General features: G+C 40.4%; 1 protein-coding gene and 1 non-coding gene across 3 annotated transcripts in view; both read right to left on the bottom strand.

The window, feature by feature from the left end:
- Window positions 1-685: 685 nt before the first annotated feature.
- On the bottom strand, window positions 686-876 carry LOC143738216 (U2 spliceosomal RNA). The gene has a single exon (XR_013203855.1). It is a non-coding gene; the product is annotated as a U2 spliceosomal RNA (small nuclear RNA).
- Window positions 877-2,987: 2,111 nt separating this feature from the next.
- The window catches only part of akap9 (A kinase (PRKA) anchor protein 9), a 134,001-nt gene continuing 111,383 nt past the window's right edge, over window positions 2,988-25,605 (bottom strand). For both annotated transcript variants that reach the window (XM_077230145.1, XM_077230146.1), the window contains 18 exons: window positions 22,254-22,314; window positions 21,722-21,837; window positions 19,586-19,768; window positions 18,440-18,601; window positions 15,521-15,659; window positions 15,222-15,387; window positions 14,694-14,844; window positions 13,488-13,619; window positions 10,649-10,816; window positions 9,661-10,166; window positions 8,801-8,912; window positions 8,006-8,188; window positions 7,121-7,297; window positions 6,251-6,489; window positions 5,717-5,805; window positions 5,166-5,295; window positions 4,388-4,521; window positions 2,988-3,560 (listed from right to left, as the gene is read on the bottom strand). In XM_077230145.1, the coding sequence (XP_077086260.1) occupies window positions 3,517-3,560; window positions 4,388-4,521; window positions 5,166-5,295; window positions 5,717-5,805; window positions 6,251-6,489; window positions 7,121-7,297; window positions 8,006-8,188; window positions 8,801-8,912; window positions 9,661-10,166; window positions 10,649-10,816; window positions 13,488-13,619; window positions 14,694-14,844; window positions 15,222-15,387; window positions 15,521-15,659; window positions 18,440-18,601; window positions 19,586-19,768; window positions 21,722-21,837; window positions 22,254-22,314 (2,892 nt within the window). In that variant the 3' untranslated portion in view covers window positions 2,988-3,516. The remainder of the gene's footprint in view (window positions 3,561-4,387; window positions 4,522-5,165; window positions 5,296-5,716; window positions 5,806-6,250; window positions 6,490-7,120; window positions 7,298-8,005; window positions 8,189-8,800; window positions 8,913-9,660; window positions 10,167-10,648; window positions 10,817-13,487; window positions 13,620-14,693; window positions 14,845-15,221; window positions 15,388-15,520; window positions 15,660-18,439; window positions 18,602-19,585; window positions 19,769-21,721; window positions 21,838-22,253; window positions 22,315-25,605) is intronic.

Genomic DNA, 25,605 nt, shown 5'->3' with positions numbered 1-25,605 from the left:
TAATAATTTGGAAGTCGAATACGTTAATACACGGGTAATTATATGAATTGGATTTTTTAATAGACAAAAAAAAAAAAACTTTTCCGTTGAGGTTTTAATTCTGCTTGTGTTCAGAGCTGCATCCATGAAGAGAAATGTTTTTTTTTTAAATACATAAATTACATTTAAAACGAAGATGGAACTGGGAGTACCATGTATCAATTAAAATAGAAATCTACTATAGTTTATTCAATATAATATATGTAATAATCCACACAGCTATGAGACAAACATGTATTAATAAAAAATTGTAGATTAATGCTACCCCAGATAACATTTTTTGCTTCCCAGAACATGTTTTTATTTAAAGAAAAGAACATTATAACAATGAGTTAAACACAATCTATGGTTTTAAAACATTACATTTATTCAGACATTAAAAATGAAAAGAAAAATTGACAGACTACAACTACCATGATTCCACACACGCCACTTCAAAACGTCATCAACCCACGCTAATGACGAAACTTTCGAACGGCACATATAAACATCAGAGCTGGCTCTCCCCCGAACATTTAGATGTTCACATGATCGCGCAGCTTTTACACATTAAGTACCGCACGGTCTATATAGTATATCAAGTGTTCATGTCGTACAGTAACAAAAAGTTTAATATTTCTTTCATTTACTCGTATGTTTCCCCGTGAGGGGGTGCACCGTTCCTGGAGGTACTGCAATACCAGGTCGATGCGTGGAGTGGACGGAGCAAGCCCCTATTCCATCTCCCTGATCCAAAAATCAATTTAATATATGGTCCCCGGGTAGGGGACGTATCAGATATTAAACTGATAAGAACAGATACTACACTTGATCTTAGCCAAAAGGCCGAGAAGCGATACTGATAATGTGTTCGAGCTGAAGGAGTGACTCAGCGCGACACACACCTCAATGACGGTCACACGGTCTCATATCAGGAGAAACACTTCAAACTACAAACACACACTCGAGAAGTAATGTCCCGCTCAGAGACTGAGAGGAACTCGGAGATTCTCACAAATAACAAGACGAAAAACCCCTTAAAACATGCTGATTCTTCTTCATCCGTTAGTTTACCACCGTCCAATCAAACACTAGCAAAAGTCCATCGTCCAATCAAACACCAGCACAGACTCCATCGGCCAATCAAACACGAGCACAGACTCAGAGCAAAATAAAGACTATTTATCTGCGTTATTAGTCTTTGTTAATCACGAAACATTCACTATTTATCCTTAAAGTATTTCTGCTTGAGTTCAGACTCCAGATTCAGAAATTAAGCTTTTTACACACTTTAACTCGCTTGATGCGAGTGGTTAAATGCGGTACCGCACGTTCAACGTCACTGACTGGACATCAACAACTATCATAGATGCAAATCACCTCAGAAATTACCGATGTTATCCAATGACGGGAAAATAATCAAATGTGAAAAATAATTAACATTTACGGTTAAGATTAGGAATTATTTTAGTTTCAAATACATTAATTAAAATCGTGCAGGAAATCATCACAAACATATAGGCTATACACCTTTTAAATAATAATTTAAATAAAAACTTTCTAGACATTTCGAGAGGTCATGTTCAAATATCCAAGTTTGTTTGCCATTTATAGGGATGGCAAGGTACTCTAAACACAGAATTAACAGTTTAACAAGCCGCCATCTTTAGATTTGTGTCTTTGACCTTCCTGCTGTAGCTCTGTGTAATTCTATGGCACAGCTGTTAAAGAGTAATTAACTGGTGAACTTGATTTACTTATTGTAGAGCTGACTAAACTTATCATGAGCATTGTAATGTTTGAAGCGAATTTCATAAATGTCAGTTTAGCGGGTAGATTTTAAAACGAGCGGTTTATTCATAAGTCCGTAAGACCTTCATTCTGTGGAAATACAAACCAACCAGAAGACAGAACACACAGCGAGACTGGAACAACTACATCTGAATTATGATACTGAGAAACTCTCATTAACTTTATATTGAGATACAAAATAAATGTGCTTTTTGATACTTTTATTTAGACTACAAAGAGCAAGAATGAAGCGCTGGCGTCAGGGAACGGATTTTACGGCAAAATAAAAGTGTATTTGTTTTAAATAATTGTAAATATATAACTCAGGTTGTTGGGTATCAATGTAAATCAAAACAAATTCTAAGTTCTATAATACTGATGTATAATATGACAAAAACAAAAACTTTAAGATAATTATGAGGTTATTAAGGCCATCAATTTAACAAAGGCAAAATTCATCCTTTTAAGTGTGTTTTGTCCTTCTCTTTGTGTGTGAGCAACAGAATGAATGCAATATGTGAATGTAAAAGCGTAAGATTGTCTTGTACGATGTACTGATATATTTGAATTAAGATACACAACTGATAACTTTAGTAACATGATGAATTCACTTACGCGTTGGCAGAAATCTGATTTGCTTACAACTCTCTCCAGTCCAAGATGGATTGGGCAATGTGAACTATATTTCCTTAATTTCTGGTCACATGATTACTTTTGATTATGATTGCCTAGTTACAGGGGGTGGCTCATTTTACCCACAGGCTGGACGTAATGATAAGGTCACTTTGGCTTTTTGTTCACCGCAGAAACAAACAAGCCTTTGAAACGGTTTTGTTTGTAAAAATGTTTAGGTGTTTCACAAATGACATAAATGGTGTAAATATAATTCAACATTTTAGCTTTCAAACGGATTAACAGTTACTCTGAATAAATGACAACGACTCATCATGCAATGTAATATATATTTAGTTGACTGGGGAAACCTAATGAAGTAATTAAATGAGATTGCCAATGAAAATGAACTAAACAAATGGCATAAATAAAAACAAGTTCACAGCCGTTTTACTGCACACTTACACATGACTTTGGACTAAAAGCCCATTTCTTAATTTCAAATGTGTCATACTCGTATCAAATGAATCAGGATACAGAATAAAAGAGAACGGAGACAAAGGCAGTTTTCAAATATTATATTAATCTTTATTTCAGTTTTGACAAAATACCCATAAAATCCAAAGCTCCTACCTTTACAAAAATATGTCTTCTACAAATGTCCTCGGGTCTTTTCAAGGGAGCGAGTGAATAAAACACAGTGTAGAGTTTCTGATTACATCACTAGCTAGTAAAGCCTCACGACGCGACTCGCTCTGTTCATGAGGTCATCAAGAGTCCGATAGCAGCCGTCCTGTTCACCATACAACACTTCTTAAATTAATCAACTTAAATTAGCATTCCACAAATATACAGTAACAACATGATTGTTTTCCATTAACAACAAATAAGGTAGAACTAATGTACAGATGTTGAAGCCGTTTCAAGTGCCGCCAACAAAAAGCTTGATTATAAGATGATACACACACAGAAAAACAACAACAACGTCTTTTTGGTCCCACAGACATTTATAGTAAGAAAACAAAAGCACAGCAGCTCAGCTCGAGAGAAGGCATCCGAGTTTCTTCAAGCCGGTGTACATGTAGATGAAGATCTTTATCTTCTGACTCCAAAGTGCAATTGAGCGTATGAAGAGGAACCTGCAGGAAACAAACCAATGAAGAGTTACACGTCAGCATGAAATGGCACTGATTCATTGCAGGTCAATCAATTCACATCAATAAAATCACATCTAGCGATATTATATGGTTATTTAGGGTTGGGAATCGAATACTCGAGGTCAGGAATCGGATATGTGATATAAAATTAAAATTTCGATTCTTCTTATCGATTCCTCTGTGAGCATTTCAATATGACTTTACGACTCACATGTATCAGTATACTGGGTCAGTGCAGCTCTTAAAGTGACAGAAGCTAATATTCCTGCTGTCGTCTCTATATTAACACTAATCAAAAGAGAAAATTCACTCGTTCTTGACTGAATAACTTTTGTTACAACATTTGTAATGTATATTTCATTAATAAAGTGCAGTGTTTTTTTACAGTTGATCCGTTTCTGTAATACATGAAAATCTGAAAACACTGTTTGTTTCAATCGTATCTTTGTTCAGTTTTTTGTCTTTGTTGCGATTGCTAATTTCTTATTTGTTCTTTTTTAAATCCTGAGTGTTTACTTGTCTTTAATAACGCTTGACATTTATATAAGTTAGGCTAGTTGTTTTCCTATGGTGTTTTTAAACCACATACATGTGTTTATCCTGTTGATTTCTGTTCATGATTTTCGGCTACAATTAAATGTTTTGCCAAAAGACTAAATGTGAATGATATCTACGTTTATTTTTAACTTTATTGGAATCGCAATTAGCAATCGTTAAAAATCGAAATCGTTAGAATTCAAGCGATAGCCGACCCTAGTCTCATCGTCTGCGTGCGATATGAGCGAGACTGTCCTCCTGTTAGTGTTTACCTGACTGCACACTTCCCAGGCGTCTCTGCAGGGCCTCCAGGCGTGAGATGTAGTCGGTGAGAGCGCGGTCCGGGTCGTAGTTCTGCAGGTGAGAACACGGTAACCCAACGGGGTCACCGGCCATACTGTGATACCTGGAGAGAGACAACACATCAGAATCATTCAACACTGCCCAGACAAATAAAAACAGTCTCTGTTCGGATTTAAATAGGCAAATGTTGTGGTGAAAATCCAGCGTTTAATGTTGTTTATATGTCTATGTGGTGTTTTTAATATGCTTTAACACCAACCATGTGTAAATTCATAAGTCGACAGCATTGCTGAGTATTTTCTCCTTAAAACTGCAGTGAACTAAAGACAGTCTCAAAAACATGGTTTGAAATCGCTGGTGTTTCTGACGTCACAAACTACCTTGTAACCAATCAGATCAACGTGTGATCGTCAACGATTGGATCTCTGAGTGAGTGAGTGAGTGGAGACGGGGCTCATTTGCATATTCATAGAACCGCGCATACTAAATGAGGCAAGGGTGTCGAGTTACATTCAAGATATTTGAAGGCATGAATCATTTTTTGTCAAGGAAAAACTGCTTACATGTGTCATTTTGATGATCAAATATGAGTTTTAAGGGATAAAGTTATTGACTACAGGGGGACTTTAAGATTCTATGATTGGATTATTATTGCAGTGATTATGTTTCTAGCATGTTGTATGTTTGGCAACAGTTCTTCTAACCCTAATTGACGGAGTGTGTAGCTTTTGTACAACAACATTGTACCTGTGCTGGACTGATGCCGTGGATCGAGGCGAGTCTCGTCCCGTACGGCCCCGGCTGGTCCCCCGTCGCTCTCTGAACACCTCAACACCCCCGGGGTGCAGGAATGAAGACTCGTTCCTCACATCAGCACCTTCAGACACACCACACGTCAGTGAGCGCAGAGCGGTTCAGCACAAAATATAATATATACACACTAGTGTTGTCAAAAGTACAGACTTCGGTACCAAGTCGAAACTGAATTTTGAAAAATGTAAGTCTTTGCACGCTGTTGAATCATAAACACCTCTGATTGTCCGTTGTGCTCACGAGCTCATCAAATATGTCTCTGATTGGCTACAATGATCAGCGATTCAAAAACATGTTGTAAATATACATTAATGAGGCTCTTCAGCGATCGCTCACACACACACACACACACACACACACACACACACACACACACACACACACACACACACACACACACACACACACACACACACACACACACACACACACACACACACACACACACACACACACACACACAAAATGCATCACAGGACAGTTACCTGAGATCTGGCTGAGGCCGTTTCTGCTCACGATCGCACAGCTCACGGTTCCTCCAGCTCTCTGCCATCTCTTCACCAGAAACCTCATCCTGCAGAACACACACCAGTTTACCCACAGCACTGGTACATCATCACCACTGGATGGGTCATGTGACATTACAGATCAAACCTGAAACTCCTTGCCAGGACCTGCTACTGGCAGTTACACTAATACTGGCTTTCCTTAAAAAGGGTTTGTAAGTTGAGGAAAAGTTGATAATTAATACAATCAGAAAATTCTAAAATTGAAATAAATGATTTTAAAATTAAACCAAATTATAAATTATAATTATTTTAAAATTATTTATTCTGACGACTGAGCGACTCCAGACTGGTGTGTGAGTGTGTGTTTGTGTGAGTGAGTGTGTGTGTGTGTGTACCGTGAGAGGGCGATGCAGACGCGCACAGCCGATCTGAAGCGTGTGAAGCCCCTGCGCTGATGACTGATCGACTCCAGACTGGTGTGTGTGTGTGTGTGTGTGTGTGTGTGTGTACCGTGAGAGGGCGATGCAGACGCGCACAGCCGATCTGAAGCGTGTGAAGCCCCTGCGCTGATGACTGAGCGACTCCAGACTGGTGTGTGTGTGTGTGGGCTGGCCGCCCATGCGTGCGATCAGAGACAGCGTGGCCTCCTCACACTCCTGAAAGCCTCCCAGCAGAAGCAGGAGATACTTCTTCTGATACACCAGAGCCTTCCGGAAGCTCTCGGCACGCAGGTATTTCCCATACATCCTCTGTGGAGACACACGGACACACCTGACATCAGCTTTCTGGGTTCGGACAGAAACTGGAAAACCAAAGTCCAGGACTTTCCAGGACTTACAAGCACTACTTTATTGTTTTTTTCCAAGGACTACAATAATAGATCTCATTTATCAAACAATATCTTCCTTTATTATCTTTTAAATTCTGAAAAGGTAAAATAGATAAAAAAAATAAACTATTAAAAAATGGTACAGATCAAGTGCAATGACTGCGATAACTTTAGCCACTGAAAGCATACTATGAGTATCGTTTGAGAGTTTTTCTCACATGAATATATGATTGACTTGAAGAAACAAAGCTGTATCATATAAACTTAGATATTTATATGAGCAATATCACGCTCATAGCCTTGCAAAACACCTCTATATCTATATCAGACGAGCTGCAGCTTTCATTGTGTGTGAAAAGAATGTTTTATCAATAAAATGAAAAAACATTTCCCATATATTGTCTATTAATAATTCAAGTACTTCTTCATAAAAATGGCTGCTTTCAAAAAATTTCCAGGACTTAAATTTAAAAAAGTCAAATTGAAGCACGTTAAGCACCGTGTTCGAGCCCTGCGATACGGTCAGACACATGTTTATATGAGAGATGAACCTTGAGGGCCGTGTTGTCGGGCTCGGTGAGATCCCGCAGTGTGTCGGAGCGGATCTCTGCTCTCAGACGCTTCAGCTCCGCCTCCGCCTGAGCGACACACTTCTCCAGCCGGCTCCTCTCCCGAGCCCAGGACTCACGCTCACTGGAGAACAACACCAGCTCCTGCCGGCCCGGACCCTGCGGAGCACACACACGAGCATCATTACAGGACCAGCGAGCCAAACCACCAGATTCTGCTGTGCTGAAGACAAGAGTCATGACTCAGACCGATTCTGCTGAAGTTCTGCTCTTATACAATTCCATATCGGAAAGATGGAAAGAAAAAGATTTGAAAAAATTACAAAAAAGACAAAAAAAGACAAAAATAGACAAAAAGAAAGAAATCTAACAAAAAATTAAGAGAAAAATATGATAGAAGAAATGCAGACAAAAGGAAAGAAAAATGACAGAAAAAAAGAGACAGAAAAAATACAAACAGAAAAAAATACAGAAAGCAAAAAATAGAGAAATTTACAGAAAAAAATACAAAAGAAAGAAGGAAAGAAAAATAAATACAGACAGAAAAAATAGAGAAAATATTTTTTAAAAAATCAATAAAAGAAAGAGAGGAAGACGGCTAGAAAGAACATGTATAATAAATGTCAATAGTTGGCATTTTATATTTATATAGAACTACAGTGATTGAAGCTGCATTACGACTGACTGACTGACTGATTAAATTATTGACTGATTGTTTGATTGATTGGCTGATTGTTGATTGGCTGATTGATTGATTGGCTGATTGTTGATTGGCTGATTGATTTATTGATTGGCTGATTGATTGATTGGCTGATTGATTGATTGGCTGATTGATTGACTGGCTGATTGATTGGCTGATTGACTCACGCTCTCCGCGACGGCCTTCTTCTGTCTGTTTCTCCGCAGCTCCTCCTCGAGGTTCAGTAACTGGTTTCGTAAGTCGTTCTTCTCTTCTGTCAGTCGACTGACGAATCCCGTGAGCTCTGCGTTCTGGCGGAGTAAGCGCTCGTTCAGCAGACTAGAGGATCCTCCAGCCAGCAGGGCGGCGCTCTACACACACACACACACACACACACACGAACAGGCATTACATTTTTTCAGGGGGGCACACATGAGATCAACCTCATTGCATTATAACATTAATCGATTATGAACATTTATGATACAATGATAATGATCGATAGTGCAAAATAATATATAACGTATAATGTACTGGCGCTAAAGGTCCTTGTGCACTGAGTCCGAAATTATCTTCCGAAATTTTCGCACGTTAAAAAATAAATCCGACCTCATGTTGTGTCAATCACGTTAACACACCGCCTCCGATACTTTCGTCCATCATAAAAAAAATTCGCATCCGTAGCGAAGCACTTTGAGAAGTGTTTTGACAATTCAGAGCCACCGAATGACAATACGAAAGTTTCGGACTAGATGTGCAAGGACCTTAACAAGGTGGCGCTGTTGAGGCTCGCGCAGCCTCTAGCAGGGCGGGTCAGTGGACCAATCACAGAGATCTGATATATATTGCACAACATCTCCAATCTGATTGGCTGGCTTCCAGAACACAAATATGAATATTTATTTATAGCATAATCAAATATGTATTTACAAAAGCCACAGAAGCTGACTGTTTTCCTAGTGAGTGTAAATGTGCTCGCTCACCTCTGGGAGAGCAGAAGGGGCTGATGGGATATGCTGTAACAGTGACATCACATCCTGTACATTACTGTGAAGCCACGCTAGACTTTCACGGTCGGGCCCTTCTCCGGATAACCTGCACACACACACAGACACACACACACACAGTTGCTAGGATGTTCAGAGTAGCTGTTGGTGCATTACTATGATGTTGCTAAGGTGATGTCTTGCTGTTGCTAGAATGTTCTTAGTGGTTGTAGTTAATTTTTGAGTTGCTAAGGCGTTGCTAGGGTGTTCTGAGTGGTAATACATTTTTATTGAGTTGCTAAGGCGTTGCTAGGGTGCTCTAAATAGTTGAAATAAAATTGTATTGAGTTGCTAAGGCGTTGCTAGGGTGCTCGGAATAATTGTAATAAAATATTATTGAGTTGGTAAGGCGTTGCTAGGGTGTTTGGAGTGGTAGTACATTTTTGAGTTGCTAAGGTGTTGATAGGGTGTTTTGAGTGGTTGTAGTACATTTTTGTTGAGTTGCTAAGGTATTTCTAGGGTGTTTAAAGTGGTTGTATTTTATTGAGTTGCTAAGGCGTTGCTAGGGTGTTTGAAGTGGTTGTATTTATTGAGTTGCTAAGGCATTGCTAGGGAGTTTTGCGTGGTTGTAGTACATTTTTGTTGAGTTGCTAAGGTGTTGCTATGGTGTTCTGAGTGGTTGTGATAAAATTTTATTGAGTTGCTAAGCCGTTTTCTAGGTTGTTTGGAGTGGTAAAACATTTTCTGAGTTGCTAAGGCGTTTCTAGGGTGTCTGATCATTTTGTAAAGTATCAATACTTTTGTGACATCACTAACCCTAACTTTGAACAGCAGATAGTTGGTGTGTGGTATCGTACCTGCTCGGGGCTTCGCTGGTCAAGCTGTTGATCCTGGCGGCGATGAGCTGCAGTCGGCTGAGGATGGGGTCCGTGTGTTTGGGCTCCGGGTTCTGGCCAGTGTGTGTCGTAGCGTCTGTCGTCTTCTGCTGCAACACCCAGTCCCGGGTTCGATCCGCAGGCCGAGCGTCTCTCAGCTTCTCCTCCAGCTCTCTCACTCTCTCCAGTAGTCGGTGTCTCTCTCCCTCCAGCTCTCTCACTCTCTCTTGCAGTCGGTGTCTCTCTCCCTCGAGTCTCCTGACGGTGTCTCTCTCAGCGTTCAGCTCCGCCCGCAGCTCCTCCACCCGTCGCCCCAGTGCATTCTGGTCCTGTTGAAGGGAAGATTTCTCCTCGTCCCACTGTCGTTTGCGCTGCACCGCATCCAGTTGGTGCTTCTCCAGCTCCTCCATCATCTGCACCACCTGCGCCTGCTTCTCCACCAGCTGCGCCTGCAGGAGAGCCTCCACCGACAGGACGCCCGCCTCCTCCTGCGCACAGCAACACCTCACATTCACTACTTGCTAGTGGTGGAACGCATCACAAGTACATCCGGTTTCTTTCTCACCTGTTCACTCATGAGAGAACCGAGAGAATACTTGCCGAGATGTACACATAAACACAAAATTTTGCCTAAATACCCATTCAAGGGCAAGGAAACGCGAAAGAGGAATCAATTCGGTGTTCGAGCACGCTCTCTCTCTCTCAGATAGCGCGCAAATCCTGATTAATGCCTCTTGTTCTGCGTTTAAAATTGTTTGAATGTGTAAATTGGCAAGAAAAAACATGTCCAAATGATAAACTTTCACTCTATGATGGTAAAATTTAGCAGTTGAACCGGAATCACACGCGTGCCGAACCGCGGGGTATATTTGTTGAATATAAGTTAGATATTCCTCAACTGCGATTTGTTCCACACTACAACTTGTGGTATATATTAAGGGAACTAAACATTTTTGGCGTGTCTGGTTACCTGGGTGCAGGAGGCCTCGGCCTGCACGAGTGTGTGTGTCCCAGAATCCTGTGCGTTTGACGCGGAGCTCGTGTGGACCCGCCGGAGCAGTTGTGTGTTCAGCTCCTTCTCTTTCTCTAGAGCACTGCTGATCTCTGCGGCCCGAGCTCTCTGAGCGTCTAACTGAACCTGAACACACACACACACACACGCACACGCACACGCACGCACACGCACACGCACACGCACACACACACACACACACACGTTAATTTTGACATCAAACTTTGATTTAGTTTTAGTAATCTGAATTGTTTTAGTCTAGTTTTAGTCTAAAGTCTAAAAAAAGTTCTAGTCTAAAACTAGACTAAAACTATTCAATTAAATAAAATATAATGGGTTAATTTTTTTTAATGTAGTTATAGTCTCGTTTTCGTCTGTGAAAAATGTCGTTGGTGAAAATAATGACGGTATTAACACCGACACACACACAGAGCTCAATACAGGCTTTCGCACCAGAATAACTGTTTCATAGTTCCTAGAAATATTTGCGGAAGTTCACATTTTTTGGCGTGTTCGCACCGCAGGAACTATTAACGATTTTAGTTTTAGGAACTCCTTTTGGAGAAACTAATGTAATCCTCCTTCAGAGTCGGTCTAGACCAGCGCTATAGGGACTATCCTTGACGTTAGCATTTGCTGATTGGCCGAAACCAGCATTGAAAACACACAGATTATAGCCTATACAGGGGTGCTGGTCATATAATTAGAATATCATCAAAAAGTTGATTTCAGTAATTCCATTAAAAAAGTGAAATTTGGATATTACATTCATTCATTACACACAGACTGATATATTTCAAATGTTTATTTCATTTAATTGTGATGATTAAAACTGACAACTAATGAAAACCCCAAATTCAGTATCTCCGAAAATTAGAATATTACTTAAGGCCAATAGAAAAAAGGATTTCTAGAAATGTTGGCCAACTGAAAAGTATTAACATGAAAAGTATGAGCATGTACAGCACTCAATACTTAGTTGTGGCTCCTTTTGCCTGAATTACTGCAGCAATGCGGCGTGGCATGGAGTCGATCAGTCTGTGGCACTGCTCAGGTGTTATGAGAGCCCAGGTTGCTCTGATAGTGGCCTTCAGCTCTTCTGGATTGTTGGGTCTGGCGTATCGCATCTTCCTCTACACAGTACCCCATAGATTTTCTATAAGGGTTAAGGTCAGGCGAGTTTGCTGGCCAATTAAGAACAGGGATACCATGGTCCTTAAACCAGGTACTGGTAGCTTTGGCACTGTGCGCAGGTGCCAAGTCCTGTTGGAAAATGAAATCTGCATCTCCATAAAGTTGGTCAGCAGCAGGAAGCATGAAGTGCTCTAAAACTTCCTGTTAGACGGCTGTGTTGACCTTGAACCTCAGAAAACACAGTGGACCAACACCAGCAGATGACATGGTACCCCAAACCATCACTGACTGTGGAAACTTTACACTGGACTTCAAGCAAGGTGGATTCTGTGCCTCTCCTCTCTTCCTCCAGACTCTGGGACCTTGATTTCCAAAGGAAATGCAAAATTTACTTTCATCAGAAAAAATAACTTTGGACCACTCAGCAGCAGTCCAGTCCTTTTTGTCTTTAGCCCAGGCGAGACGCTTCTGACGCTGTGTCTTGTTCAAGAGTGGCTTGACACAAGGAATGCGACAGCTGAAACCCATGTCTTGCATACGTCTGTGTGTGGTGGTTCTTGAAGCACTGACTCCAGCTGCAGTCCACTTTTTGTGAATCTCACCCACATTTTTTAAAGGGTTTTGTTACACAATCCTCTCCAGGGTGCGTTTATCCCTATTGCTTGTACACTTTTTTCTACCACATCTTTTCCTTCCCTTCACCTCTCTATTAATGTGCTTGGACACAGAGCTCTGTGAACAGCCAGCCTCTTAAGCAATGACCTTTGTGTCTTGCCCTCCTTGTCCAAGATGTCAATGGCCGTCTTTTGGACAGCTGTCAGGTCAGCAGTCTTCCCCATGATTGTGTAGCCTACAGAACTAGACTGAGAGACCATTTAAAGGCCTTTGCAGGTGTTTTGAGTTAATCAGCTGATTAGAGTGTGGCACCAGGTGTCTTCAATATTGAACCTTTTCACAATATTCAAATTTTCTGATTTACTGATTTTGGGGTTTTCATTAGTTGTCAGTTATAATCATCAAAATTAAAAGGAATGAAAACTTGATATCAATCTGTGTGTAATAAATGAATATAATATCCAAATTTCACTTTTTGAATGGAATTACTGAAATAAATCAACTTTTTTATGATATTCTAATTATATGACCAGCACCTGGATATTTACTCCAGAAGCTAACTCTAAGAACATGGAAAACAGTGATAGATGGGCCTCTTAATCTTTACGCTGAGGAGAAAATCCAAACCAACTCTGAGGGGATCAAGAGAAATATGATTATGTATTTCTGCTCAGCAACACTGGACATCAACCACACGGCATACGCTAATAACTTTTCATTAATGTCTACTTTCTGTGTATAACAGTTCTATCTAATAACGTATATGACAGGACTGTTAGACAGATCGTAAACTAATGAACACGGAGAATGCGAGCACTGTGTGTTCAGGCGTTCTCAGCGCCGTCAAAATAAAAGTCACAACAACAAGCGTGTCGTACGTCACTTCAGAGCTACTGGCGGTGCGAACGCAACCAGGAACACGTTCCTGAGGGAACCATTAGTCCTCGGGGAAACACCCTGGTGGCCAGTTCCTATAACTACCCGTGCAAAAGCCCATAATGACCGGCCTCGACCCAAACACAAGCATTACGTGTGTTAGCACACACACCTGCAGCTCTGTGGAGACGCCGGCCTCCCGCTCCTGATCTCTGAGCTGAGCTGACGTCTCTCTCTCTCTCTCCAGGGCGATCGACAGCTCAAACACACGCCCTCGCTGATCTTCCAGAGCCAGCTTAAGATCCTGCAGAGACCAATAACACATCAACACAAGCCATCGAGACAGAGCCATGACACGCGTCATAATCTGAAAGCCACGCCCACTGGGGGAGGGGGATCCAAACGTCTCCATTGACTTGTATTGTGTGATTTGCATTGCGTGTCATTTCTGACTTATAACAAAAAACACAACGATGTCTGAAAGCTGCTGTGTGACAGGGTGTACAGCAAACAAGCTAAAAAAAACAGAAATACGTTTTTATAAGCTGTCGACACCCAAAAAGCGAGCGTTTAAGGACACAAAAGTGGATTCAGGCTGGAACGAATGGGTAAATTGTGGGATCCTGACTCTCAGTATGCACTAAAATACACTACGTGTGCCGTTAACATGTTATCACCGGCAAGTAAAATATCCAAATGTGAGTTTTATATATTATATTTCTGTAAGCTAAGCTATGCTGTCGCCGATTACGTTCCTCTCAGTGGCCGTAAGTTAGTTCTCAGAGTAATGAAACATTACGCTCTGTTTCAATTGCTGTATCCACTTTTGTGTCCTTAAACGCTTGTTTTTTTTTGGGGGTCAACAGCTTATAAAAACTTTGTGGCGAGCAGGACGAGGCCGAAGGACGTGAGAGAACAGCGCGAGGCATGAGTGATAATGAACGTCACACCTGTGAGACGCACCGGTCTCGTGTCTCTCACGGAGGAGCGACGACTGTGAAGATGGAGAGAGGAAAAGGCCTGGTTTTATGTTGTGTTTTATTTCTGTTTGGTGTAGCCAGCAGTCGTTCGCGAGGGGCTGCTGGCAGATCCTTTTGTTTTTGTATTTGTTTAATTTTTATTAAAAGTCTTTAAATGTTCGCTCGTTCCCACCTCCTTCTTCCCATAACTTTGAACCATGTTACAAACTTATTTCTGGGTTTGATATGTACACTCTGTCACATAGCAGCTTTCAGATATTGTTTTTGTTTTTTGTTATAGGCAGCTTTACGCAATACAAAGTCAATGGAGACGGTTGGATTGGTGTCGGTGTGGGCGTGGCCTAAATGCGTTCCATCTCTATCAATGAGCCCCTCCCTGTGATTGACAGATTGTTTACCTCCACTTCCTCCCTCTCGCTCTCCTGCTTCCTGTCAGACTTGCACTTCTCCTTCTCGTACACCCACTGCAGTTCTCTCGCTCTCTTCTGCTCGTGTGCCAGTGTGTCGTTCAGTGTGTCGACCTCAGCGGCCTTCAGCGAGACCTCCGTCCTGCCAGAGCGCGCGCGCGCACACACACACACACACACACACACACACACACACACACACACACACGCGCACACACACACACACACACACACACACACACACACACACACACACACACACACACACACACACACACACACACACACACACACTATTTATAATTATGAATTATATTTATATATTACTTTACTCATTTACATAATTCTAATTAACATTTTTATATTATTTTATAATTATAAATATATTTATATATATCTTATTTATATTAAAATATTATATATATTCATTCAAGTATATATATATATTAGTATTATATATTACTCATCACTACTCATATATTACTTATTTATATAAATAATGTTGTATATATATATTACCTGAGTGTGTCGAGCTCTTTCAGGTGTTTGTGTTGAGATTTTAAAGCACTTTCCAGCTCTAGTTTAGTGTGGCTCAGTTCAGTCTTGATTTCCTGCAGTGTATCAGAGCCGGACCCGACCGATGTCTCGAGCAGCGCCGGTTCCTCCTCCCTCACGCTCTCCGTTCCTGATGAACACAGGATAAAAGCTTTATGAAGTGGATATTCCCAGCAGCCTTTATCACTGAAACATCAGCAGCACAAACGAGTCAGAATGAGTCTCATTTGCTGTTTCATGCACACGGTCAGTGTGTGTCGTACCGGTAGTGTCCACATGGTGGCGCTGCGTGTGTGCAGATGTGAGTGTGTGTAGCTGAGCTCTGAGCTGATGGATCTCCGAGCGCAGGCTGCTTCTGTCCGCCGAGCTCAACACACACATGCCCTCGCTGTGCCGGGCGTCCTGCGCACAACACACACCAGCAACAGGTTAGCAGTTTAACACATCTCCTACTCTAGGGCCATTTCAGAGAGAGATAAAACGTGTTTATTTTCCGTAGCTTTTAATAACGTGTTGGGATTTTTATGTACAGCACTTTGGTACCCATTGTGGTTTTTGAAAGTGCTCTAGAAATAAAGTTGAGTTGAGTTTATCCCTGATCAACATCCATCCCAGAGTGACCCGAGCACAAGCACTAAATACAGCCGTTTGTTTGTTTGTTGGTTTGTTTGTTGATAAGTATTGGGACTATTTACATGGCCAACAATCCATACAATTTAAAACACTTCTTCAAACATTTCAACTTGACACGACAGGAAATGGAAAATGCTAAATACAGCTGTAAAAAAAGTGCAAAATGTTTTGTAATTATTGCAATAAAACTAGTTAGGTACGAATTTAAAACAACAGACAAAATAACTAGTGTTATTTTAGTATCATTAATATACTGTAATAGTGTTTATGTATATTATGAAATACTTTAGATTTATATATATTTCTTTTTTATTTTAGTTAAAATTTTGTTTTTTAATGTGTTTATATAGTTTTTATAAATTTTTATTTTAGTTTTAGTTGTTTTAGCCTTGGCAACAAGCCAAAATAAAAATAAAAATTCTCATAATATTTATTTTAAGATATATATTATAATTAGGGCTGGGCGATATGGCCTTTTATAAATACCGCGATATTTTTAGGCCATGTCACGATACGCGATATATATCTCGATATTTTGCCTTAGCCTTGAATTAAAACTTTGATGCATACAATCACACCAGTATGATGATTCTATATGTCTACATTAAAACATTCTTGTTCAAACTGTATAATCCATAAATAATAATCCACCCGCCAACCACCCATATTCTTTGATTTAGATATCTGCATCTGATCATCACATTACAATTATCCAATTAAGCATGATAATATGGTAACATATCACACAATTAACATTTATTTAAATTAAAAGTTCTTCTTTTGGCAAAATTACATTTTCTTTATAGCCTAAACAGATTCATTTTACTCCCTTTAAACTTATTGTCAATGTTTCATTTTGGAAAACACTCTTATCAGAACAATTTTTTGTACCTTTATAAAGGGCATTTTCCCCCTAATTTTATTTAATGTATGCTCTAAATTTCATTTCAAATTCTTACATTTTATCAATACATTCAATTAAAATAATAAGACAGGCTGTTATCAATCAAATTAAATAATTTACATTGAAAAATTATAACTGTATTAAATGAGATTATGAGATTGTTTTGAATATTTTTTGAATATACAAATAAGGAATGTTGAAAAGAATGATAGTTTGAAACTAAACCGCCGGTAGGAGGCGGCAGGCGGCCATCTTAATGAGCGAGTCATTGAGTCATTAATGTAAACGATTCGTTCAAACGGCTGATTGATTCAGAATGAGGCGGTTTAATAATGGGCAATTGAATCTTTGACTCAAGCGATTAACTGTTAGTTCAAAACGCTGAATGATTCAGTAATGAATCATGGATGAGTGTTGCTGTGAGACGCGATATGGTTCTGTTGTTTGGAACTATTTTCGCTGCTAAATCAGAACAAAAACAGTCTAAAAATGTAAGTAACTTAATTTAAACTATTTGTTTATTGAACTGTTATGAAATTAATATCTCGGTTTCAATTGTGATGGCATTCAGGAAAACAGCACTCTGGTCGTGTGTAGCCTATATATTGTTTCTAAAACTATAATTAATGTTATAAATAACTGCGCGAGACTCAACAGCGCAACTAGTTACCGTCCGTACATTAGGTAACATGATGGGAGTTCCGTGTCTTTATTACACTCATTTAGCTGTCATCCACCCTCGATTGAATGGAATGTTTTTATTACTCGGCCCACTCGACCCGCGGATTATGATCCGTGCAGCACTATCGGCAAACTACACGGTTAGAGAATGGACACAAGCGGGAATCGCGACAGAACTGTCACGGTGGGAAAAGTGTATATGAGCACGTGACTGTCTGTCCGAGTTTTGTCGAGAGGCGGCACGAAATTTGACGGAGGCGGCCGCCTCATAATTGTCTATGCAGGAAAAACCCTGAAGGTAATCATTATGCTTGCGCTTTGATGCTGGACTGGACAAGAGGGGGAAAAAACAAAGGAAAAAAAATGTCCGCGAGTTTCAGGATATAGTAATTTTCTACATCGCACGGACTACAAGCCGCGATATATCGGATATATTCGATATATCGCCCAGCCCTAATTATAATTATATTTTATATATATTATATGTAATAAATGATATACCTATATAATTCTAATAATAAATAACATTATTTATATATATATTATTATATAGTTTATATATTTTATGGTTTATATAGATCGATATATAAATATAAAATATAATTATAATATAAATATCACATTTTTATTTACATATACTATATATTATAATATATCATCAATGCATATAATATATAGACAACGTTACAATATATATATATATATATATATATATACACACACACACACAATTATATAAAAAATGTTTTCATATATTTTAAGTAATTTTTTTAAAATGGTTTTAGTTAACCATAATAACCCTGTTATTAATAATAACTCTTACTCTATCAACATACAGTAACACAAAAAGTGAGTAAGTGATGAATGCAGAATTAAAATCAGAGACCCTCAAAGAAACCCAACATGTCAATCCCAGACACAGACAGCATCATGTGACGGATGAGTGGCGACGGCGTATGCTAACCTGCTCAGCTAGCGCTCTCTCCAGCTGGCTGAGATGAACGACAGCGTCAGCGGTGTCCAGTCGCTCCAGGTGAGAGTATAAAACACTCTTCAGCGCGTCTCGCTCGTGAACAAACACCTGCTGAACGGCCGACAGCAGCTCCGCTCGCCAGTCGCCGTCGACCTGCACACACACACACACACACACACAAACAACACACGTCAACATCTGAACTAGCACAAGAGCTCAGGCATGATACTAAACAAAACATGGATCATTTTAAAATGCAGATGCACCACTAGGGGTTGGGAATCGAAAATCCATTCCAATTCTAGAATCGAATACTTGAGGCCAGGAATCGGATGCTTGTTATAAAATTTAAACTTCGATTCCTCTTATCGATTCTTTTGTGTCTTTAAATCATTCAAGCCAGATACGACTTGCGCTGTTTTCAGTGCTGCACACACATCCAAAGCGCTTACAGATAAAGTGATTTCAATGTGAGTTTAAAGCATTCAAGCGAGCGACTCCTGCTGTTTTCAGTTCTGTAAGCGTGTGTGTATCAGTATACTGGGTCAGTGCAGCTCTTAAAGTGACAGAAGCCTAATATTCCTGCTGTCGTCTCTATAATAACACTAATCAAACGAAAATTCACCCGTTCTTGACTGAATAACTTTTGTTGCAACATTTGTAATATATTTTATTAATAAAGTGCAGTGTTATTTTACATTTATTACAGTTTCTGTAATACCTGAAAATCTTAAAACACTGTTTTATTTCAATCGCATCTTTGTTCAGTTGTATCTATTTGTTGCGATTGTGAATTTTGTATTTGTTCTTTTTCAATTCCTGAGTGTTAACTTGTCTTAAATAATGCTTAAAACTTCTATTAGTTCGGCTAGTTGTTTTTCTATGGTGTTTATAAACCACAGGCAAACGCTCCTCGTGTAAGAGTTCTTTAGCCTGTTGATTTCTGTTCATGATATTCAGATACAATTAAATGTTTTGAAATAAGACTAAATGTGAATGATATCTAAGTTTTTTTGTTTTTTTACCTCATTGGAATCGAAATTAGGAATCGATAAGAATGGAAATCGTTAATATTCATCCGATAGCCGACCCCAGTCACCGCTGCAGACGAGATGCTGTGGGAGTGATGTTGTTCACCTGTGTGTGCGACTGCAGTCTGCTGATGAGCAGCTCGAGCGAGTCGACGGTGTGTATGAGGGCGTCTCTCTCTCTGCTCCAGGCCTGAGTCTGAAGAGCTGCGAGTCGATCCGCTTCAGACGCCGGCAGCTCCGAGAGCGACAGGACCTGCATGCCCTCCTGATGGACCTCGCGCAGCAGACTCTGAGAGAGGACAGGGACACACACATACTGACTTTGTGTTTCAATGTGGGGACACATTTCAGGTGAGAGCAAGGTTACATCGTGTTGTAAGATACATTGTTACAGTTTTGCGTGAGTGAACGCCATGGCAACGTACAACACACAGTACCTTGCGCGGGAAACACTTATCGTAACGCATAAATGCGCGTAACTAACGTAAATCAAGCAAGCTAGTGTGCATAGTGTGCTAACACGTTAGCGGACCGGAGGGAATAATACGGAATTTTTTCCAGAAACCTTCTTTCACAAAATAAATTCAAGCACTTTCAAGCACCTGTATCTATGTGTGTTTATTTTCAAACACTTTCCAGGGCCTTACAATTTCTTATATAACGTTGGCATTAGGGCTGAAACGATTCCTCGAGTTACTCGAGTTACTCGATTACAAAAATTCCTCGAGGCAAAAACTCTGCCTCGAAGCCTCGTTAAATTCCTATGTAAAATGTAATTCACTATACGCGGATCTATACTATAGCGCGTGATACATTTTGAATTTATTTGGCACGATGGCGGAGAGTAAAAATGTCCATAAACGGCAGAGAATGTCTAAAGTTTGGAATCATTACATACTTAAAAAGGAAGAGAACAAGGTGCAATGTGTCTACTGCGAAGTAGACCTGGCATACCTCAACAGTACGACTTCAATGATTCAGAATCTGAACCGAAAACATCCCCTCCATGCTCTCACCAAGCGTCACTGAAACATAACCCAATGGTGTGTTCACACCGAACGCGAATAGAGCGTCAAATACGCGTCTATCGCGTCTAGTTAGACGCTTAAACATTCGCTCGAGTTAAAATTTTTCAACGTTCGCGGAAGACGTTCGCGTCATTCGCGACGCCCGGCGCGAATGATGCGTCTATTCGCGTCTTTGCACTGACTTTGTATGTAATCTACTCGCGCAAATAATTAAAGTTGCGTTCGGTGTGTGAACCCCTTCACTTACACAGACACACACACATACACACACAGACACACACACAGACACACACACAGACACACAAACAGACACAGACACACACGCATACACACACACACACACATGCACCCTCGTCTCTCTCACGCGCCAGTCAGATCAATTGCGGCAATGCATCACATATGCTTAAACTTTCATGCTGCCACGCAACAATAATTTCAGCATGCATTCACTGTATACACCGCGACGTGATGGAGGAACACATATTGTATTGCAGTCTTTGCGAGACCTTGTTTTGTCACGTCTTCCAAATAGTTACAGACAACAACAAAAAATGAAATTCCCCAGCCTGCTTCTCCAAATCCACTCGTACTTTTGGGGAAGACATTTTAATTGGCTACCAAAGTAATTGAGCATAGAACATTGTTGGCACTTATACTAAATGGGTAAAAATTGCAATAAATAGGCCTGGTTTGTTGGAATAAGTTTTTTTTGTTTGTTTTTTGAGAAATAAAAGCCAAATGCTTGATCATTTTACAGCCACATCATTTTCGTTATGCATTATTTGTTTTAGTTGTTTAAAAACACACAAAAAATTATCCGATTAATCGATCGATTGAGTGCTAGATTAATCGATTACAAAAAGAATCGATAGCTGCAGCCCTAGTTGGCATACTTCATATCCAGACGCGATAGGATAAGGTGTTAATCAGACGGCTAGCAGTGTTAACAGCGTGAAGAGATTATAATTGTTTTTTCTAAAAAAATTAAACTCTATTTCATGTATATATTGTATTTAAATAAGTAAAGCACTTTTCAGGTACCTCTTAATAAATTTGGCTGTTTTCAAGGGTTTTTCAGGACTTAAATTTGAAAAAGTCAAAATCAAGCACTTTAAGCATCTTGTACGAACCCGGTGAGGATCACGGGTCACGGTTCAGCTCGTTATTATATGATTATGTTGTTATAGATTATACACGGATCCGGGAAAGCTCACCTTGATCCGGTCTGGCAGGAGGTCCGGCTCCGGGTCTCTGCGCGCGCCCTCAGGTGTGCTGCGGTTCTCCTGCAGGTGATCGAACCCTGTGCGCTGGCTCCAGTCTGAGCTGCTGTCTGTTACACACACACACACACACACACACACACACACACACGCGCGCACGCACACACACACACACACACACACACAAAATTGATTATGACTTAATGAAAGGTATACTTCTATTCTTCTATTCTATTCTACACATTAAACTGATCAGAAAGTGACAGTAAGGAGATTTAAATGTTTCTGAAGGATCATGTGACACTGAAGACTGGAGTAATGATGCTGAAAATTCAGCTTTGATCACAGGAATAAATTACACTTTACTGTATATTCACATAGAAAACAGCTGATTTACACTGGAATAATATTTCACTGTTTTTACTGTATTTTTGATCAAATAAATGCAGCTTTGGTGAGCAGAATAATCTGAATTATTCCACACTTTTGAATGTGAGAGTAAATAACCCAGAACACAGGATCTCACCGCTGGCGTATCCATCTCTAAACGCAGGGGCTGCGGGACGCTCCGACCCCCCCGAGGGACCCTGACAACACACAATCATCTGATATTATAGACAATACACAACATTTATTTTAATTTATAGGTGAAGTTTAAAAACTGATTTCCCCCCCTTAAAAATGTATGGTTTTATTGTGAATGATTCATCAGTGCATGTAATTTAAAATGAATAAAGTCACTATTTTCTAAATCAAGTTCTCACACACTAGAGCTCGTTCACACACTCTTCAAAAACAACGCTTTAAATCTCTTAAAGACGTGAATGACATGTGTATGTATTCTAAATTAAAGACACGGGTTGCACTGAATGTCAGTTTGCTTATTTTGCTCAAGATCAGGATTTATTGAGTCACATGTCATGAAAACTAGAAACTGCTTCTAACCGCAGGTTGAGGTCTGTCGCTCAAACACACAACAGATGCGGATGCGAATGTTCGTCAGAACGATGCTTTCGGGAAACGCGACTCGTTGAACGGCTGATAACGACATAACTTGCGACTATAGTTGGCTAATGCTTTCAGGAAAATACAGCTCAGAGAGAGGCGGGGCTTAGAGATCGAATCCTTCATCGAAGAGTTTCAGACACTGGGAGAAAACAGCTGATGATGTGTTTATTGACCGTGGATGCATGTAACCCTGTGGTGCGAGACTCCAAAACAACATCAGGAACCTTTAAAATGGCACTTTAATACATGTGATCCTGGACCACAAAACCAGTCACATGACGCACGGGTATATTTGTGGCAATAGCCAACAATACATTGCACGGGTCAAAATGATAAATTTTTCTTTTATGCCAAAAACATTAGGATATTAAGTAAAGATCATGTTCCATGAAGATATTTTGTAAATTTCCTACTGTAAATATATATAAAAAATATATTTTTGTGAGTGGATGCAGCAAAATCACGAACATAAATGCACAACGTTAAAGGCGATTTTCTCACTGTTTTTTGCACCCTCAGATTCCAGATTTTCCAATAGTTGTATCTCGGCCAAATATTGCATATCCTAACAAAACATACATCAATGGAAAGCTTATGTATTCGGCTTTCATATGATGTATACATCATTGTACAAAATTGCCCCTTGTGACTGGTTGTGTGGTCCAGGCTCACATATGAAGGTGTGTGTGTGTGTGTGTGTGTGTGTGTGTGTGTGTGTGTGTGTGTGTGTGTGTGTGTGTGTGTGTTTGTGATATGTGAGGACACAAATGTGTATAATGACATGGGTATTACACTGGTATTACAACTTGAACGTGATTTATGAGGACATTTCATGAGTCCTCATATTTCAAATGGCTTTAAAAACCACACTAAGCAGTGTTTTATTAAAAATTTAAAAATGCAGAATGTCTCTTGTGACGGGTAGGTTTAGGGATAGGGGCAGTGTGTGTGTGTGTGTGTGTGTGTGTGTGTGTGTGTGTGTGTGTGTGTGTGTGTGTGTGTGTGTGTGTGTGTGACGGGCAGGTTTAGGGATAGGGGCAGTGTGTGTGTGTGTGTGTGTGTGTGATGGGTAGGTTTAGGGATAGGGGCAGTGTGTGTGTGTGTGTGTGTGTGTGTGTGTGTGTGTGTGTGTGTGTGTGTGTGTGTGTGTGTGTGTGTGTGTGTGTGTGATGGGTAGGTTTAGGGATAGGGGCAGTGTGTGTGTGTGTGTGTGTGTGTGATGGGTAGGTTTAGGGATAGGGGCAGTGTGTGTGTGTGTGTGTGTGTGTGTGATGGGTAGGTTTAGGGATAGGGGCAGTGTGTGTGTGTGTGTGTGTGTGTGTGTGTGTGTGTGTGTGTGTGTGTGTGTGTGTGTGTGTGTGTGTGACGGGCAGGTTTAGGGATAGGGGCAGTGTGTGTGTGTGTGTGTGTGTGTGTGTGTGTGTGTGTGTGTGTGTGTGTGTGTGTGTGTGTGTGTGTGTGTGTGTGTGTGTGTGTGTGTGTGTGTGTGTGTGACGGGTAGGTTTAGGGACAGGGGCAGTGTAAGGGGATAGAATATACAGTTTGTCCAGTATAAAATCCATTATGGCTATGGAATGTCCTCACAAGGATAGCAAAACAAACCTGTGTGTGTGTGTGTGTGTGTGTTAGGGGTGTCACGATTCTCCAAATCCTCGATTCGATTACATTTTCGATTCTAAGGTCACGGTTCGATTCGATTCTCGATTTTTACTCTTTTTTTTAAGCACAGGTTGCTGTTGCTCCTAAAAAGCTGAAATCAGTTCATCGCGATCTCACACATCTCTGTTATTATCAATGAAGCTGCCTGCACAATGAATCTTTCATAATATATAGCCTACACTTTGTTTGTTATAATTAGAGGATTTGCCAACTTGCAGAACTCAGCACTGAACAAAAAGTCCGTTTTGAGCGGTGAGGAGTCTAGCTAAATCGCTCAACGCTGCAAACATGTTTTAAATAGAAACTCTGGCCTGTAAATCGTTTCTATTTTGTTTTAGTTGTTCTTGTTGCTTTTCCGCAACAGATAAATAAAAATGTATTAGTTTTATATGTTTTATTCATAGATATTTCTAGTTTGCGGGAGTCCCGCGAATCGTTTTATTCTCCCGCACACATAGAGTGAGTGCATTACCGCCCGCGCTCGCACTCGGCCATCAAATCTAGTCCCGCGCCGCACTCTATTGCGTTGGGAGTCCACGTCTGTAGACCAGGAGCCCGGCCCGAGGATAGAGGATAGTGACGGGAAATATCGTCCCGGGTCAGGCCAAGTTCGGGCTCGGGCATAGAATCTAAGTTAGACGACAAAGCCTTTCAACACACGTGTGTTTTTTTTCCGCGCCGTGATGAGTCGTTCATGAACGATCCGTTCATTGCCTCTGTCACGCCACAAATGAACAAAAGACTCGGAAGGTTGAGTAATTATTAATGTTCCCTGTAAATTATTTTTGACTGCATTGTAGGTGGACGTGTTCGCGGAATTAGCCTGTTAAAAGGATAACATTTAAAGCAATGTTAAAGAAAAAAGATTAGTTAATTTTGATGAACGAGATTGAACAATAGAGTCAGTAAAACTTTCCATCACGGGCGCGACATGGGGGCGTGGCAGCATCGACGATTCCATTTTTTATTTCGATTTTTGAGATGGTGAATTAATTTCGATCGATTTCGATTTAAAATCGAAACCGTGACACCCTTAGTGTGTGTGTGTGTGTGTGTGTGTGTGCGCGCGCATGCGTGTGTGTGTGCGCGTGCGTGTGTGTGTGTGCGTGCGTGCGTGTGTGTGCGCGTGCATGCGCGTGTGTGTGTGTGTGCATGCGTGTCTGTGCGTGTGCGTGCGTGTGTGCGCGTGCATGCGTGTGTGTGTGTGTGCA

Source organism: Siphateles boraxobius, unplaced genomic scaffold (genome assembly GCF_051911475.1).
Source record: "Siphateles boraxobius isolate OS27281-9 unplaced genomic scaffold, OSU_SipBor_1 14, whole genome shotgun sequence".
Classification (NCBI taxonomy): Eukaryota; Metazoa; Chordata; class Actinopteri; order Cypriniformes; family Leuciscidae; genus Siphateles; species Siphateles boraxobius.
The sequence above is the reverse complement of the archived record's forward strand: the minus strand, read 5'-3'. Positions and strand labels throughout refer to the sequence as shown.